We start from the raw sequence: 14097 nt of genomic DNA, 5'->3' as shown, positions 1-14097 counted from the left end.
TGCAATAGTTACAGTTGTTGCAATAGGCAACACAAGTTAAACAGTTATAACATTGAAGTCAATGGGAATTTTTAAGTAAGGGCAATATCAATTACTTTGCATAGGTTTTTCCTTACTCAGGGCTGGATCCTGGATTCAGACCTGGTGCATCTCCTGTAAACAGTTGAAAGAAATAGTTTGTTACACAGGCGATTTTTAAGGAATATTTATACGTTTCAAAAATTGACACTTAGAAGAATTTCTGGCAAAAACCAGTCAATGTTATCCTATGGAGGAAAGTTTGGTGATCAGAAAAATTGTAGTTATAATTACTTTTCAGGGTCAGTACTGGGCACCAAGATCCAGCACTGGGATCTCTCCTGGTAACAGGCGAGTAATTTTGTTTTAGTTTATCGGGTGATTTTTAGACTGGCAGAGTTAAGGTTCTGGGCATAGACTCAGGGGTCTCCCAGGGTCAGGTAGGTACAATTGTTACACCCTCAGCAGCACAGTGGCATCCGGGTGCAGAGGCCTAATGTTAGCCTTTCGTTGGTGGTATTTAGCAGGCAGGCCATGCGGCTGTGGGAGCTGGGCTCCTGGTCACTTGCTCAGGGCAAATGGGGAAGTAAAATAGGACAGATGCTGCACTTCCAGGAGCTGTTGGGCGCTCAATGGATTGCAATGGAGAAGCTCAAGAACGAACAAAGGCTGCAAGCTCTGGGCGAAGATTCTTCAGGTGCGACCACCACGAGAGGTAAGTTGGGTAGTTGGAGGATAGGTAGGTACCCAGGAGTTGGGCACAGGGGGCTGCAGGGCACCGGGTGCCTTTTGATGTCGGGAAATCTTACCCTATGTTGATCGTGGTGGGGTGGTGTAGGTGTCCCTGGTTCTGAGGCTGCAAGCGTCAGGAGCAACAAGGTGGGTCCTTGGGTGCTGGATTCGGGGTCACAGTCGCCGGGGGGACGTCCTCATGGTCTTTATCCACTTCAGCATAGGCCAGGCTTGGCGGGTGCAGTGTGCGCAGGGTTCGCGGTTCCTGGCTGATGCCAGGGGTCTGGTTACAAAGGCTGCAAGCTCGGGGACGGAGATACTTTAGGTGCGACCACCACTTCGAGAGGTAAGTTGGGAAGCTGTAGGTTAGGTAGGCACCCAGGAGCTAGGCACAGGGCACCGGGGTGTCTTTTGGTGTTGGGAAATCTTACCCTCTGCTGGTCGCGGTTGGAGGGGTCCCTGGTATTGAGGCTGCAGGTGTCGCCAGGAGCGTCGAGGAGGGTCCCGGGTGCTGGATTCTTGGTCACAGGCGCCGGGGTAGCATCCTAGTGGTCTTTGTTCACTCAAGCACAGGCTGGGCTCGGCGGGTGCAGAGTGTGCTGGATTTGCGGTTCCTGGCTGGCACCAGGGTTGTTGCTATTTGAGCAGAGCCACTGCTCGTGGGAGTCTGTCTTTAGATGAGCAAGGCAGTAAGGTCCTCCGGGGTTTGAGGTTGCTGACCACTGGAGATGCCGGGGTTTAGCAGGAGCAGGATCGAGGGTCGACAGGCCTGTAGGGCTGGGGCCAAGTCAGTTGGTGTCCTCCTCTTGATAGCAGCTGCACGGCAGGTCTTGTTCTTGTTTCAGAATCGGGATCCAAGGAAGGAAGATTCAGGGCACCCCTAAATAATAAATTTAGGGGCGTTCCAGGTAGGTAAAGGTCAGGGACCAACGGGTCCCTTCCCTGGGGTGGGTACACCCCCTAGCCTGCCACTCTCTGGTGGGAGTGAGGCAGGACCCTAGTCCTGATTGGGTAGGGCTCCCCATCCTCAAGATGGCGAGAGCCCGGAGTTGTGCTTCATCTCGCCTCCTCCACCTGAGGGGTGGGGTTGGCAGAGGCTGGCACACCCCCTTCCCTCCCTTGGGGTTTCCCGCCAGTCTTCCCACCAGAGTGGGGGTCAGAACTAGTAGGGGCCAGTTGCTGAGTACAGCAAGTGTCCTGGAGAAGCTCACAAAGGCGGCATGCCGTTGAAGCTTCCCCCTGCCCATCCTGGGGGAGGAGACCTAGCACCTCGCCCAGGATGTGCATTGTTGCAGGCACAGGAGAGCGGATGGCTCTCTACCCAGAGGTCCAGCAACATGTCTGCTGTGTGGCAGCCTAGGCAGCCTCAGAACAGACGTGGATTGTAGGTTAGGGAGCATCTCTAAGATGCCCTCTGGGGTGCTTGGTACATTAAAACCCACACTGGCATCGGTGTGGGTTTAATGAGCTGAGAAGTTGATACCAAACCTCAGTCTTCAGTGGAGCCATCATGGTGCTATGGAGTTCGTGTTGACAATCTCCCTGCACCATATACTCTTAATGGCAGCACTGCACTAGAATGGACCTGGGTACTGTAGGGGCACAGGGCTCATGCACCTGTACCCACACCACTGGCATAAGGCACCCAGCTAGAGGGGTGACTGCGGTATGCCAGGGCAGTGGTTTGTGGGCATGGCACACAGGGATGTGTGCCATGTCATCTCTTTTGTTCTGCACCCAGACACTCAGCCTGCAAGGGCAGTGTGTGTGTGTGTGTCAAGGTACAGGGCTTCCAAGGGTGGCACAATAAGTGCTGCAGCCCTTAGGGGCCTTCTCTGGTCACAGTGCCCTGGGGACCTATTGTACCATTTACCACGGCAGACATGTGGCCAGAGATGCCAATTGGGTTTAGGCTTCAATGCAGTTTTAGGGAAGGAACACAGGCCCTGGGCACCTAATTGGCAGGAGCCCAGGGCACACTCAGTTAAAGTACATCAGCAATTCAGCAAAAAGTGGGGGCATACCATGCAAGCAAGATGGCACTTACACAGACCCAAGGCCAAAACATAGAAAACATGTCTATTTTTAAAAACAGGTGCACAACAGTACAAAATAAATTGTCAATTAAAAACAGGATAAAAGAGTTGCACATAAAAAAAACAAGAATTTCAAATTTATATAGCTTAAACAATTATTCTAAGTAGTACCTCAAAAAACAGCACCAATATATCTATAGACAACTCATTAGAGATGCAATGCAATAGGTTTCGCATTTACGGAAGTTGGCATTGTAAATGACATTGCCTTTTATTTAGGTTTCAAAAACCAAAACATAAAAAGGCATCGTCATTTACATTGCCAATTGCTCAAAATCGCGTAAATGCCAGATGTGTTACATTGCAGTTCCTGTCGGGCAGAAGAATTGGGCATAAAGGCATCGGGTTATCTGGGATTGAGGCTGGTGCGGAGAGGTCTGTTGTGCTTGTAAGAGCTCGCAGACTTCCCATTTGCTTGCCCCCGTAGATGCCGGTCGCCACTGGATTTGACCACAGAAAATGAAAGTAATGAGTTTGTTGACATCTGTGAGGGGTACATTGAAACTGCACTCACTGTCAAGACACTTGCCTGATGCACGTCAGTGCAGCTGGGCCACTGTGCACACTTCCAGATTAAGGGTGAGAAGATGCTATTACCTTCACCTTCTCACCATGACCAACTTATCCTGCATGCTACACAAACGAGATAACTTGTACATTGAGTGCCGAGTTCAAAGTGTGATTTGACTGTGGGAAGATTATTACCTGTGTTTACTTGAGCCTTAACAGCCAACACTACAATACCCACAGACTTGACCCCTTTTAAATTGAGTAACAAAGTGCTGTGCTACAGTGGGTTAAGAAAAAGCACTTTGCTGCAGAGTACCATTAAGCACTTAGTAGCGAGTGAATGATGTGAAGTGTGTTGCAAGAGTGGAACTTAATGAAATACGTTGAGGCAGTGTCGTAATATGAATTACTTTGCTGCATCAACGTAGCAAAAAACGCTTTGAAATAATGACTTAACATGAAGTGAGTGGGGGCAGACATGGCAGACCGTGGGGAGGGCCGAGGAAAGAGACCAGCAGAGGAGGAGCGACAGGGAGGGAGGCAGTCAGCTGAGCAGAAAAGGGGGTGGCTGACAGCGGGCCTGTGTGCTCTGTTTCCCGGGGCCTGGCCAGCAGATGTGCTCCTTGTGCAGTTCGTGGCACTTCATTTTGCTGAAGCTGCTGCAAAGCGCCGTCCTGGATTGGAGCCAGGGGATGCAGAGCTTGGACTGATGTGTTAAGAGTGAAGCACACACAGTGATTTGACTTCCATTTATCTCATCCTTATGAGGCCGGCTGGATTGGTGGCAATTACTACGGGCGCTTGGGAGACACGGCGGGGGTCGGGCACTGTCTGGGGAGAGCTGAAGGCGAGTGAGGGGGGGGGTTGAGTTGGTGTACGGGCAGCAATTTGTTCCAGTGCTTGCCTTGTCTCGTTTATTACAACTTGGAGACCTCTGGGAGAAGTAGTTCATTCAGAGTATGAGCGGGATATGGCTTCTGAGACTTGTGTGAGACTTTGCAGTTTGGGTGGCATGTGACTTGCTGAGAATTGCCAGACACTCTCAGGCATATAGATATCTGGCACTGCAAAGCCACTGGGTGTGGCTTATAACAGTTAACTGGAGAGAACACCTGAACGTAAAAGGAAATCTTTGAGAAGAAGCAAAGAATAGAGAATGCTTGTTGGTTTTTAGAATACGAACACAGCTGATAGTGTTGAATATGTTACTTGTAAAGGAAAGCGCGCTGGGGGAGCGGTGGTCACTAATTTATGCAGCTAAGGAAGAGGCAGCGACAGGTCTGGTTACATGGTTAATAGGGGGTGGGGAGGGGGGTGGATGTGGCTGGCCAAATGAAGGAATGTTACGGAGAACAGGGTGAGGCTGGCTATAATCCATTAGGTGGCCCCTCACGTCAGAAGAGATCTTTCAAGAGAGGAGTCGGGGCTCGATACATAGTGAATGGTCAAAAACAGGTAGTATAACCAGAGTTGAGACTTCCGTAAAGTGCGGACATTGAATGTCTCTGAAGCAAACTCGAGGGTTAGGGGGAAGAGTGCTTTTCCAGAGGAAAGCAGAGCGTTAGCCTTCGGTTGACACAGTGGGCCTCAGTGTGAAGGAGCCATCATCGCGATCACTCTAAAAGCGATAGTGATCGCAATGATGCATGCTAGGGGCGCGCGCGCAGCAGCGGGGGGAGGGGTATGGTGCTGAAGGCTGGGCGAGAAGGGAGGGGGAATGCGGGGAGCAGCTGTGCGTGTGCACGGCATCGTGCACGGACGCTTGTAGCCTGCACAAAAATGTGGGTAGCACTTTCGAAACCCACCTACTAAATGTCTCACCAGACCAGCGCATGCGCTGGGTCAGGTGAGACCTAATAAAAACAAGAAAAATACACATTGAAAAACAGCACAATTTGCTATGGCGTACAAAAGCAAAAATAAAAAAAATAAAAAAAAGACAGTACAATTTATCATAAAAGAACACATCCGTGTTAGAAACAAATAAAGATAGGAACCCGATGCACTGTGCCTTATTCAATGTCTGTAGTTCCAGTCGCTACATGGATTATGTATTCGCGCGTCGATGCGTTTCGGGGGTGAATTCCAATTAGACCATCTTTTTCAAGACTCAGTTATGACTCCCACAACACATGAATGTTGCTGGAATTAGATGAAATACCTCTTATTCTGTATTTAGGGTATTCAACTGCTACTTGTGACCATAAGACTAGTGAGGGATAAATGGTCCCTTCAACTGTCTTGGTTATGGGCAGTAAAATGCAGGTCTTGTCATGCACGCCGATAGCAGATGGCCCACGGTAGTATTGATACCTGGCCTATAGCTTGTATTCTGAAAGTGCTAAGAAGGCAGCCACCCTCCTGTACACAACTTTTTATAGTTTGAAAACTGTTATCTAAGGGCTTTTGGCATATACTGATAAGCGAGTTGACCAGTCCTTCTTAATCTATAGCAGTACCCTTCATACATGGAGTCTGTATTTCTCAGACGAGGTCCGCAGGACGCTCCGTGCGTGGGAGGGTCATATGCCTCTCTCCGGTTGGCTAGGTGCCCCATCTGCAAGATGGCGGGGACTGATTTGTGCTTCGCCTCACCCACCGGAGGGGTAGGGTTGGCAAAGGTGGGCACTCCTCCCTCACTTGGTTTTTCACGCCAATTCTCCCGCTCAAAGTAGGGGCCAGAACCGGTGGGGGCCAGTTGCAGGAAGCAGCAAATGGCTGGGGTAGCTCACAAAGGTGGCAAGCCTTTGAAGCTCCCCTTCGTGGAGCCTGCCCAACCTGGGGGGAGAAGGCTTGGCACCTCGTCCCGGGATTTGCATTGTTTCAGACCAGGGAGCAGCAGGCTCTCAACCCAGGGGCCCAGAAACAGGTATGGTGGTGCCAGCTGGCAAGCAGCCACTAAGCCAGACACTGGAGTTAGGCCGTAGTGCATTTTTCATTAAATCCCACACTGGCATCAGTGTGGGTTTAATCTGCTGAGAAATTTGATAGCAAACTTTCAAGTTTTCAGTAAAGCCATTATGGTGCTTTGGAGTTCGTTAACACAAACTCCTAGTACCATATACCCTTAGTGGCATTACGGCACTTATGTCTTAAGAATTGGCTTAGACAATGTAGGGACACAGGGCTCATGCACCTATACACTCACCACTGGTATCGTGCCCTCAGGTAGAGGGGTGACTGATATATGCCAGGGCAGTGGGTTGTAGGCATGGCACACAGGGATGTGTGCCATGTCTACTCTTCACTCTGTTCTGCACCAAAACATGCAGGCTGCAAAGGCAGTGTGTGTAAAGGTCCAGGGCCTCTAATGGTGGCACAACAAGTGTTGCAGCCCTTAGACGCCTTCCCTAGCCACAGTGCCCTTGGTACCTATAGTTTAAGGAGTGCAAATTGTGTACCTGGTTGGCAGAAACCCCAGGCACACTCAAAGTACATCAACAGTTTGGCAAAAGTGGGGGCAACCATGCAAAAAGAGGGAATTTTCTTACACGTCAGATCTCTCCACATATCTTTAAACTGCACTTTTTATATCAAGTGAAAGCCACAATTTTGCTTCCTTAGAGGACGGGTTAATGACTATCTCCAGGAACCAAGTCTGTTACAGGTAAGTAGACTTTTCAGAAATTAAATCCTTTCCATATACAGTTGACTAATGTTTGTGTAAGCATTCAAAATAATTTACAGGTGCATGTAATAATTTTCAATGTTAGAGAGATACTTTAATATTCTCAGAATCACTTGACTTAACGTTCCGTCTGGGGGTTTGACCAAGGTAGGTACTGCAACACCAGCGGCACTGGGCCAGACTGGTGCAGAGGTCACTGGATCCAATGTTAGCCTGCCGGAGCTGGGGGAACCTTGAAAAGGCACTGGTTGCAGGCAAGTACTCACGGTTCAGGAAAACAGGCCATGTGTGTTGAGATCAGCACTGAAGGGGCTACCAAGTAGCACTAAAGCTGCCCCAACAGAGATGGCAGGGTGCAAAGGATGGGACGATGCCCTGTAGAATTCAATGGAACTCAGTTGGAGAAACAGCTGCAGGCGCATTGCAGAAGACTGGCTAAAGGAATTAAACACCTGCTGAGGTGAGTTGGATGGGGGGGTGGGGGGGGGGGGGGGGGGGAAGAGATATGCCAGGACAATTGGTTGGGCACTCCCAAGATCTGGGGGGGTGCAACCTGGACTCTGGCAAAGGGTGTCAGATGCAGAGTGATACAACTGTCATGGACCCGCCTGGATCTGGTGTCCTTGGGGTCGTTTCTTTCCGAGTTTCCTTGGGGTTGTTTCTCTCCAGTTTCCACCGGAGAAAAGTTTGACGAAGGGAGCTCAGGTCTCCAGGGTTCTTGGAGGTTGCTAGCTGCTGGACACAGGTTTGCGTAAGCACAGTCCTTGAAGCAGGGGGACGAGCGGGTAGGGCTGGGCGACGTCTGTTTTCGCCTTCCTCCTTTGCTGCTGCATGGGTCTACGGTCGTTCTTAGGCCGTCGATTCTGAGGAACAAGATTCAAAGGAGCCCTTAAATACTAAATTCAAGGGCGTTACTGAGGTCAGGGGACAGTGGCCAACACAATCTAGATGTTGTAGGAGTGTTAGCATGGTTGACACTGAAGTTCAGTATTGCACTAGCAAATTCACCAGTTCTTACTGTAACCAAAAGGATGTTAATCTGGAAGGTCCCATTTGTCAAGCTGTGATTTGTGGTAATCTGCTTCAAATCATGGAGGGAAGACTGGTGCACAGGTCTCCATCTTGTCAGATAATACCTTCTACTCTTTGTGGCCTGCTTTCTTTAAACTGGAAGCTCCAGATATTTCTCCAAAGGCTTTTGGGGACAAAGATAGAGTTACTAGAGTTTTTTCACTGTGGAACTTTTCCTGAAGAACTATTCGTACAAAAGTATACGTAGCCATCAATGGTAGAAATTCAGTTGGATGAATCTAGCCAGGTTTGGGATCCATTTAAAACCTGGACACAAAAATCCTGTTCTTGGGAGTGTTTGATGCCTTCCAAATATTCTCATACTTGTATAAGTAGTATGTGCAACCCTCTACCAGGTGTTTGAAAAGTAAGAACTGTACCTCTCATTCCTACTCCTGTGTCTTGTGAACTGTGGCGCACTATTGCGCTGGATTTTTCCAGCCCATTCGAATTGCTATCTTTTTGCAACAAGTGTTTGCTTTTGATCAGTTGCCACGCCAAGTGTATTTATTATTATCATCTAGTTGAATCTATTTCTTATCAGTCTGTTCTATTTTTTCTTCAGGATGTGTTTAGCCTAGAAGGAACCCCTAAAGAGATATTCAGAGCAAAGCAACCCTCTCGTTTCAAAGGAGATGATGAATGTTCTGAACAAACATGACATTAAACAGTCGGTTTGGTCTGCATGATCACTTCGTCAACAGCTTGGTACCGTTTTCTCAAGGAAGGGATTCAGCCTGCTCTTTCTGCTGGTGTTGATACTACGATGTTTTTAAAAAGACAGATAGGCATCTTATCACTACTCTCGTATTCTAAATCAGGATTCACTCCTTTTGAGATGTTGAGGGAGGAAAAGTAAAATCTAGTGTTTTTTCTACTGGATTCCAAGGTCAGGCATTTGGATGTTACAAAAAAGTGTAAAGGTGAAGCATAACAACTACAATTTGGTAGACATTTCACAGGACAGTTTGCTACTGGAAACTGGGTTCACATTAAGAAGCCTTTTGGTGTTTAAAAAGGGGAATCCATTTTCACAATTGAGCGCGAGTAGGAATGCCATTTTGTTACATGGAAGGGGTTGATGGAATGAGAGCCGGTTGGTTCCCACTTCTGATGCACGGATACAAGTGAATAGAACAGAATCTGCACTTTATGGAAAACCTAAAAACAGTACGCTCCGTGGACTTAATGGTAAACCTAATCCTCATGAGTCACAATTACATAAAGGCTGTGATGTAGCTATGCAATCATTTCCCAACTGTAGTTCTCTCCGATTCACTCAAGGTACTAGATTCTGAAGGAAGAAATTGTGGTAATATTTGATGGTGTAACACAATGTCATTTCAATACTGATGTCTTCTTTAAATGTTGCCAGGGCACAGGAACCTGAATGCACTCCCGAGGTACTAGGTTTTTCTAATGAAAATTATTTTTCGTATGTTTTGTTGGTACAGGATACTGAATGCATTCAAAGGGTTTCGCAGATTTGAGGGTGGGATTGTCAAATCTAATACAGATTTTTCCACCAACATTCCCCAAGTACACAATTAACCAATTGAAGGAATGTAACAGGTATTTTTTGAATGCATTAGTGATTCTATTTTTTCCTGCATGTTTATCTGGTGTTCCCGGTGTACATGTCACAGAATTACTCAAGTAGTGCAGGTATTTGTTTTTCTACTTTAGAGTTTAATAGGTTTCTAAAAGTGTATTCAAATTTTCGGTTCAGTTTAGAGACTTAACTTGTTTTGTTTTTTCTTTATTGGTGGGGAGATGATGTATGTGGGTACGTTGTATGTCCTGTTTCCTTAAGCAAATATTAGAATCTATATGCATCATTGAAGGTTCGGATTCTTTTGGAACTCTTTGGTTGCCAGTTGAAGGTCAGTTGTACTGGTCCTTCGTCTGAGCAGCTCGTCCCTAGCCGTGGGTTCTATCATCTGGACTTAAAGCTAATAAATTCTACATAAGTCTACTTTGCTGTTCTAGCCCCTGGTCATTTCAGCTGCACCCCAATACAATAGATTGGCAGCAGATTATACTCTTGCAAATAAACATGCGTTAACAATGTAAACTGGCATCCAATGGTGGTCCAGGACACACGTGGATCAATTAACAAAAACATTTGGCTTATCCTTGAACACAAACCATGTGCTCCACGCAGTAATAGAATTAGACACCCGGATTTTGGAGGAGGGGGGGGGGGGGGGATATGGGGGTAAGCATATGACACCACAACCAGTTTAGTCATCAAATGAGGCAACTAGAAGCAGAGAAAGCAAAATGATCTCATGAATCACGATATTAAAGTAAAAATCTTACTATTCTGCAACTCAGTACACTACACTTACAGTTAGTGTATCCATGCTTTTGGACAGAGCACATTCCAACTGCTACTTTTTGCTTTTAAGTTGCTTCATATATTACAACCAGCAACCAATATTACATGTGCACTGTTCAGCACGTTACTGTCACTTTTAAAAGTCCGCCCAAAAAAGAAAATTATTTATCATTACCTCAATGCCTAAGAATCATCAACACTGATGAGCCCCGTAACGTTCGGCAGTGCAGCTCAAACCACTGGACAAATGTTTGCTCTTTGTAGCAGGTGCTATCCCCAGTGTACTCTGATCAAAAGCCGAAAGGAAGAGGGCGCAGCTGGCAACCAAGACAACAAGCGAGTCACATCTGTAACTTATGTTCCAGCCCCAAAGGAACAAACCTGTATATGTCTCGTAAATAACTGAATTACTATTGGTGTTCACGTTTAATCAAGCTTCAATTAACATGAATAGATAAACATTTTATTGTACCATTTAAAATCTTTACACATCTCATCCACTAAAAACTGCAAGATAAATAATTAAATAGCAATAAAATATAAATAAAAAAACACCCTACACACGTCACTTAATACGCTTGTCTTCAAGGAAGATCATGTAAAAATAATGTGGATTTTGATTTTCTCAAACTATTGCAGTCGTTCAGTTCCTTGACCACCGCGTTCATGAACTGGGCCGTTAATCGGGTTGATTCCGTCGAGCAAAACTCGACAGCGTCTCCATAGGTTAAGATTTTAAGTTTTAAAAGCCGGACACAGCTATAATGTCCTTGGTGCCTGCAGTTTCGTACAAATACACATCATTGCATAATGATTCTGCAGATGGGTAGCATAGTCTGGTGTACCAATAGGCTTTCAAGTGCATTTTTCAGAAACACAGCCTTATAAATTCCCATTTCAGTTCCCTTACTAATGATTATTTCACAAAGTAGTGAATTACCATTCAGGGTTCTTCATGTCCAAATCTGCGGGTATTATTTTAGATTGCTTCACCAAAATGCTTGCCAAGTGTTTAGGAGGGAAATGTGTTCCCCAAATTGCCATGTGCTTTTAAGTTGTCTATGGGAGTTGTGGGATCATTAGTTCGATTATGATTTCTCGTATGTAAATAGCTGCCACTGATATCAGTGTACCATTGGCTGCCAGTTTTAAAATCGCACACAAAAAAAATAATCGTTTAGTCCTAATTACTGTCTAACGAAAATGTAAGTCTAGTTGAAATCGCAATAGACGTATGCAATCTGAATAGGATTTGACTAAAACAGTTGCATTAGGCTTTTCCAAGCCAGGAGTCAAGATCCTTTCTGAAAGCGATCTAGGTGAAAGTCAGTGCTGGCATCAACCAATTACCTTTGCGAGAGCAATTTGTGTCTGGACAGTTCAGATTCTTTAATGAACTTTGAAAATCGACCTCTCATCCATCCGAACCCCTAAACCATTGTAGGAAGAACCGGTCTACAGTTTAAAAACCATTAGCTGTTTTTGTTTACTGGTAAACCAAATCAATGCTCTTCGTTTTAGACCCAATAATGTGGATACTGTTTAATAGTAACTGGCTTTAGCCTCCAAAGATATCTGCAACCCCATGGCTGTCTGACCTAACGAGATTGTATCATCCCAAAATTGTAATACTTGAAACTTGGTATCAGCAACGGAAAAGTTATTGCTTAATTATCAGTTTAACGTCGCCCGGGTCTAGATGAAGTAGATGGGCTAGAATGCAACTTGTTTTATTATTTATACGCGTGACCAATTTTCCGGTTACCTTACGCTTCAATAAGTACCTGAGAACAAGTCATTTCTGGCGTTTACTAGGGGCGGTGGAATTACCTACTTGGCCGAACTGGCCCGCAGATGGCCTCAAACATTATGAAATGTTGTAAAACCAATTAATGCGGTGTATGAATAAGGGTTTCATAAAATAAAAAGTCCAGTGTCTAGAATGAGTTTTACGTAAAAGGCAGAGATTATTTGACACCAATATCAGGCAAAATGAAGTTACGATATGCTGTATTGACGTTTATTATGGCATTTCACGTTAATGTTTGACATGACGTTTGCCTTGCACAGAAACGACTGCTGCCTCTTCAAAACTCTACGAATAATAGCATTTCACGTTAACCTGATGAATGTTTTCATTACCCCCAGTCTCCTCTCGTAGTAGGCCCTGAGGCAGCCTCGTTGAAGTGCCAGCCTGCTCAAGTAAGCGTCACACCCAACCCCTTTCCGAAGTTCAAACATTACCCGCATCATTCTCACTGTAAGCCAACATAAGAGTTGCAAGTGGAGTCCCTCAACACCCTTTTTAGAACCAGTCTCAGATACACTTACTCAGGTCGCAGTTATATGGCTACAAATGTAGAGTAGCAATGGTGCTTTGGTTATAGGCTACAAAAGGTAATCTAATCAAATCCCAGCACCATCTCTCATTCACAATACGATGAAAACTAGTTAAAAAGCTGTGATTTGAAAAGGGCCCACAATTGCGGGGGGGGGGGTGCAGTTCTTTAAGGACAACCGTTGCTATTCGATCGCCTTACGTAGCAAGAAAGTCACTGTCCCATAGCGCCTGCTTCAATGGTGAACCCGGCAGCGGCTCTGAGAATAGGTAGTACATTGCAGCGCACTAGCAGCGGGCGCAGTCGGCATATTGCACACGGTTAGGTCAATGTGAACCTGCCCCCGAAAAATCAAGATACCAGAGTCTCAGCCGATGATTAGGCAGCGGGCACCGCCTCCGTTTATAAAGTCTACGCAAACAACATGGCGGCCGGTGGAGCGAGATACGAGGCTGCCATTGAGGATCAGCGCCATCACACGCGGAGGCGATCATGCCCGAGAGACCCATGAGGGTAAAAGGACTGCAACAAAATAGCCAGTACCACCCGGACCCGAAAGTTAATCCGGAATACAGCCGCCTCGCGCACAGAGAATGCAGAACGAATAAGTACACGTAGCATGCAAGTATCACAAAACCCATATGGTCCCGCTATAATTCGAGGCGAACGCGCGGCCTCACCCTTTGAACAATGGCATAAGGACTGTAACAGTCAGTGCCTCACCTGTTTAAGGCGAGAAATAAGTACGGTCTTGACTCCCGTGATGTCCAGCCCACGACGCTTGAGCTCGGACTTAAGGTCGATGACGCGCAGCTCGGTGATCTTCTTACCCTCGGAGACAGCGGCCGCCATTTTGCAGATGTGCGAGCAGGAGAGAACGGAGTAAGCCGCCGAAGAGCGTGAGTAGGAACAGCCACGTCACAGTGCGCATGCGCCTACTATGTAGCCAATCGGCTGGAAGCTGAAGAGAAAAAAAGAATAATCGAGTGGGCGGTATAGGAGAGTAACTTAACGTAACAGTTGACGTCAAGAAGATCGGAGTACGTATGCGTCCTAGTATGTCTCTCTCTCCCGGCCATTTTAGAATCAGGAGACTTAAGGATGAAAGCGAAATATGTTGCGTGGTGCATTCCTTTAGCGATTGCTGTGATACACTACCCTGGCTAAGCGTATTCTCCAAACGTGTTAGAGCGCTTTACATTAACAAGCATTGGCATAGCCAATAGGTCTCGCTTTTGGGACCTTATAAGTATTTAGGTATGCAGCACAATATCCCTGGTGCAACAACATCAACTGTTGCATGGCTAAACACTTATAAGGTCCCAAAAGCGAGACCTATTGTCTATGCCAATGCTTGTTTTT

At 46.4% G+C, this 14097-nt stretch overlaps 1 protein-coding gene across 5 annotated transcripts in view; it reads right to left on the bottom strand.

Annotated features, from left to right (window-relative positions):
- The window catches only part of SLTM (SAFB like transcription modulator), a 280914-nt gene extending 267235 nt beyond the window's left edge, over positions 1 to 13679 (bottom strand). For 2 of the 5 annotated variants that reach the window (XM_085643746.1, XM_085643747.1), the window contains exon 1: positions 13459 to 13659. In XM_085643746.1, the coding sequence (XP_085499872.1) occupies positions 13459 to 13587 (129 nt within the window). In that variant the 5' untranslated portion in view covers positions 13588 to 13659. Of the gene's footprint in view, positions 1 to 13458 lie in introns of all 5 variants that reach the window. The other 3 variants (XM_085643750.1, XM_085643749.1, XM_085643748.1) reach the window with 3 other exon arrangements.
- Between the last annotated feature and the right edge of the window lie 418 nt (positions 13680 to 14097).

This window comes from Triturus cristatus, chromosome 3_1 (genome assembly GCF_964204655.1).
Source record: "Triturus cristatus chromosome 3_1, aTriCri1.1, whole genome shotgun sequence".
Lineage (NCBI taxonomy): Eukaryota > Metazoa > Chordata > Amphibia > Caudata > Salamandridae > Triturus > Triturus cristatus.
The sequence above is the reverse complement of the archived record's forward strand: the minus strand, read 5'-3'. Positions and strand labels throughout refer to the sequence as shown.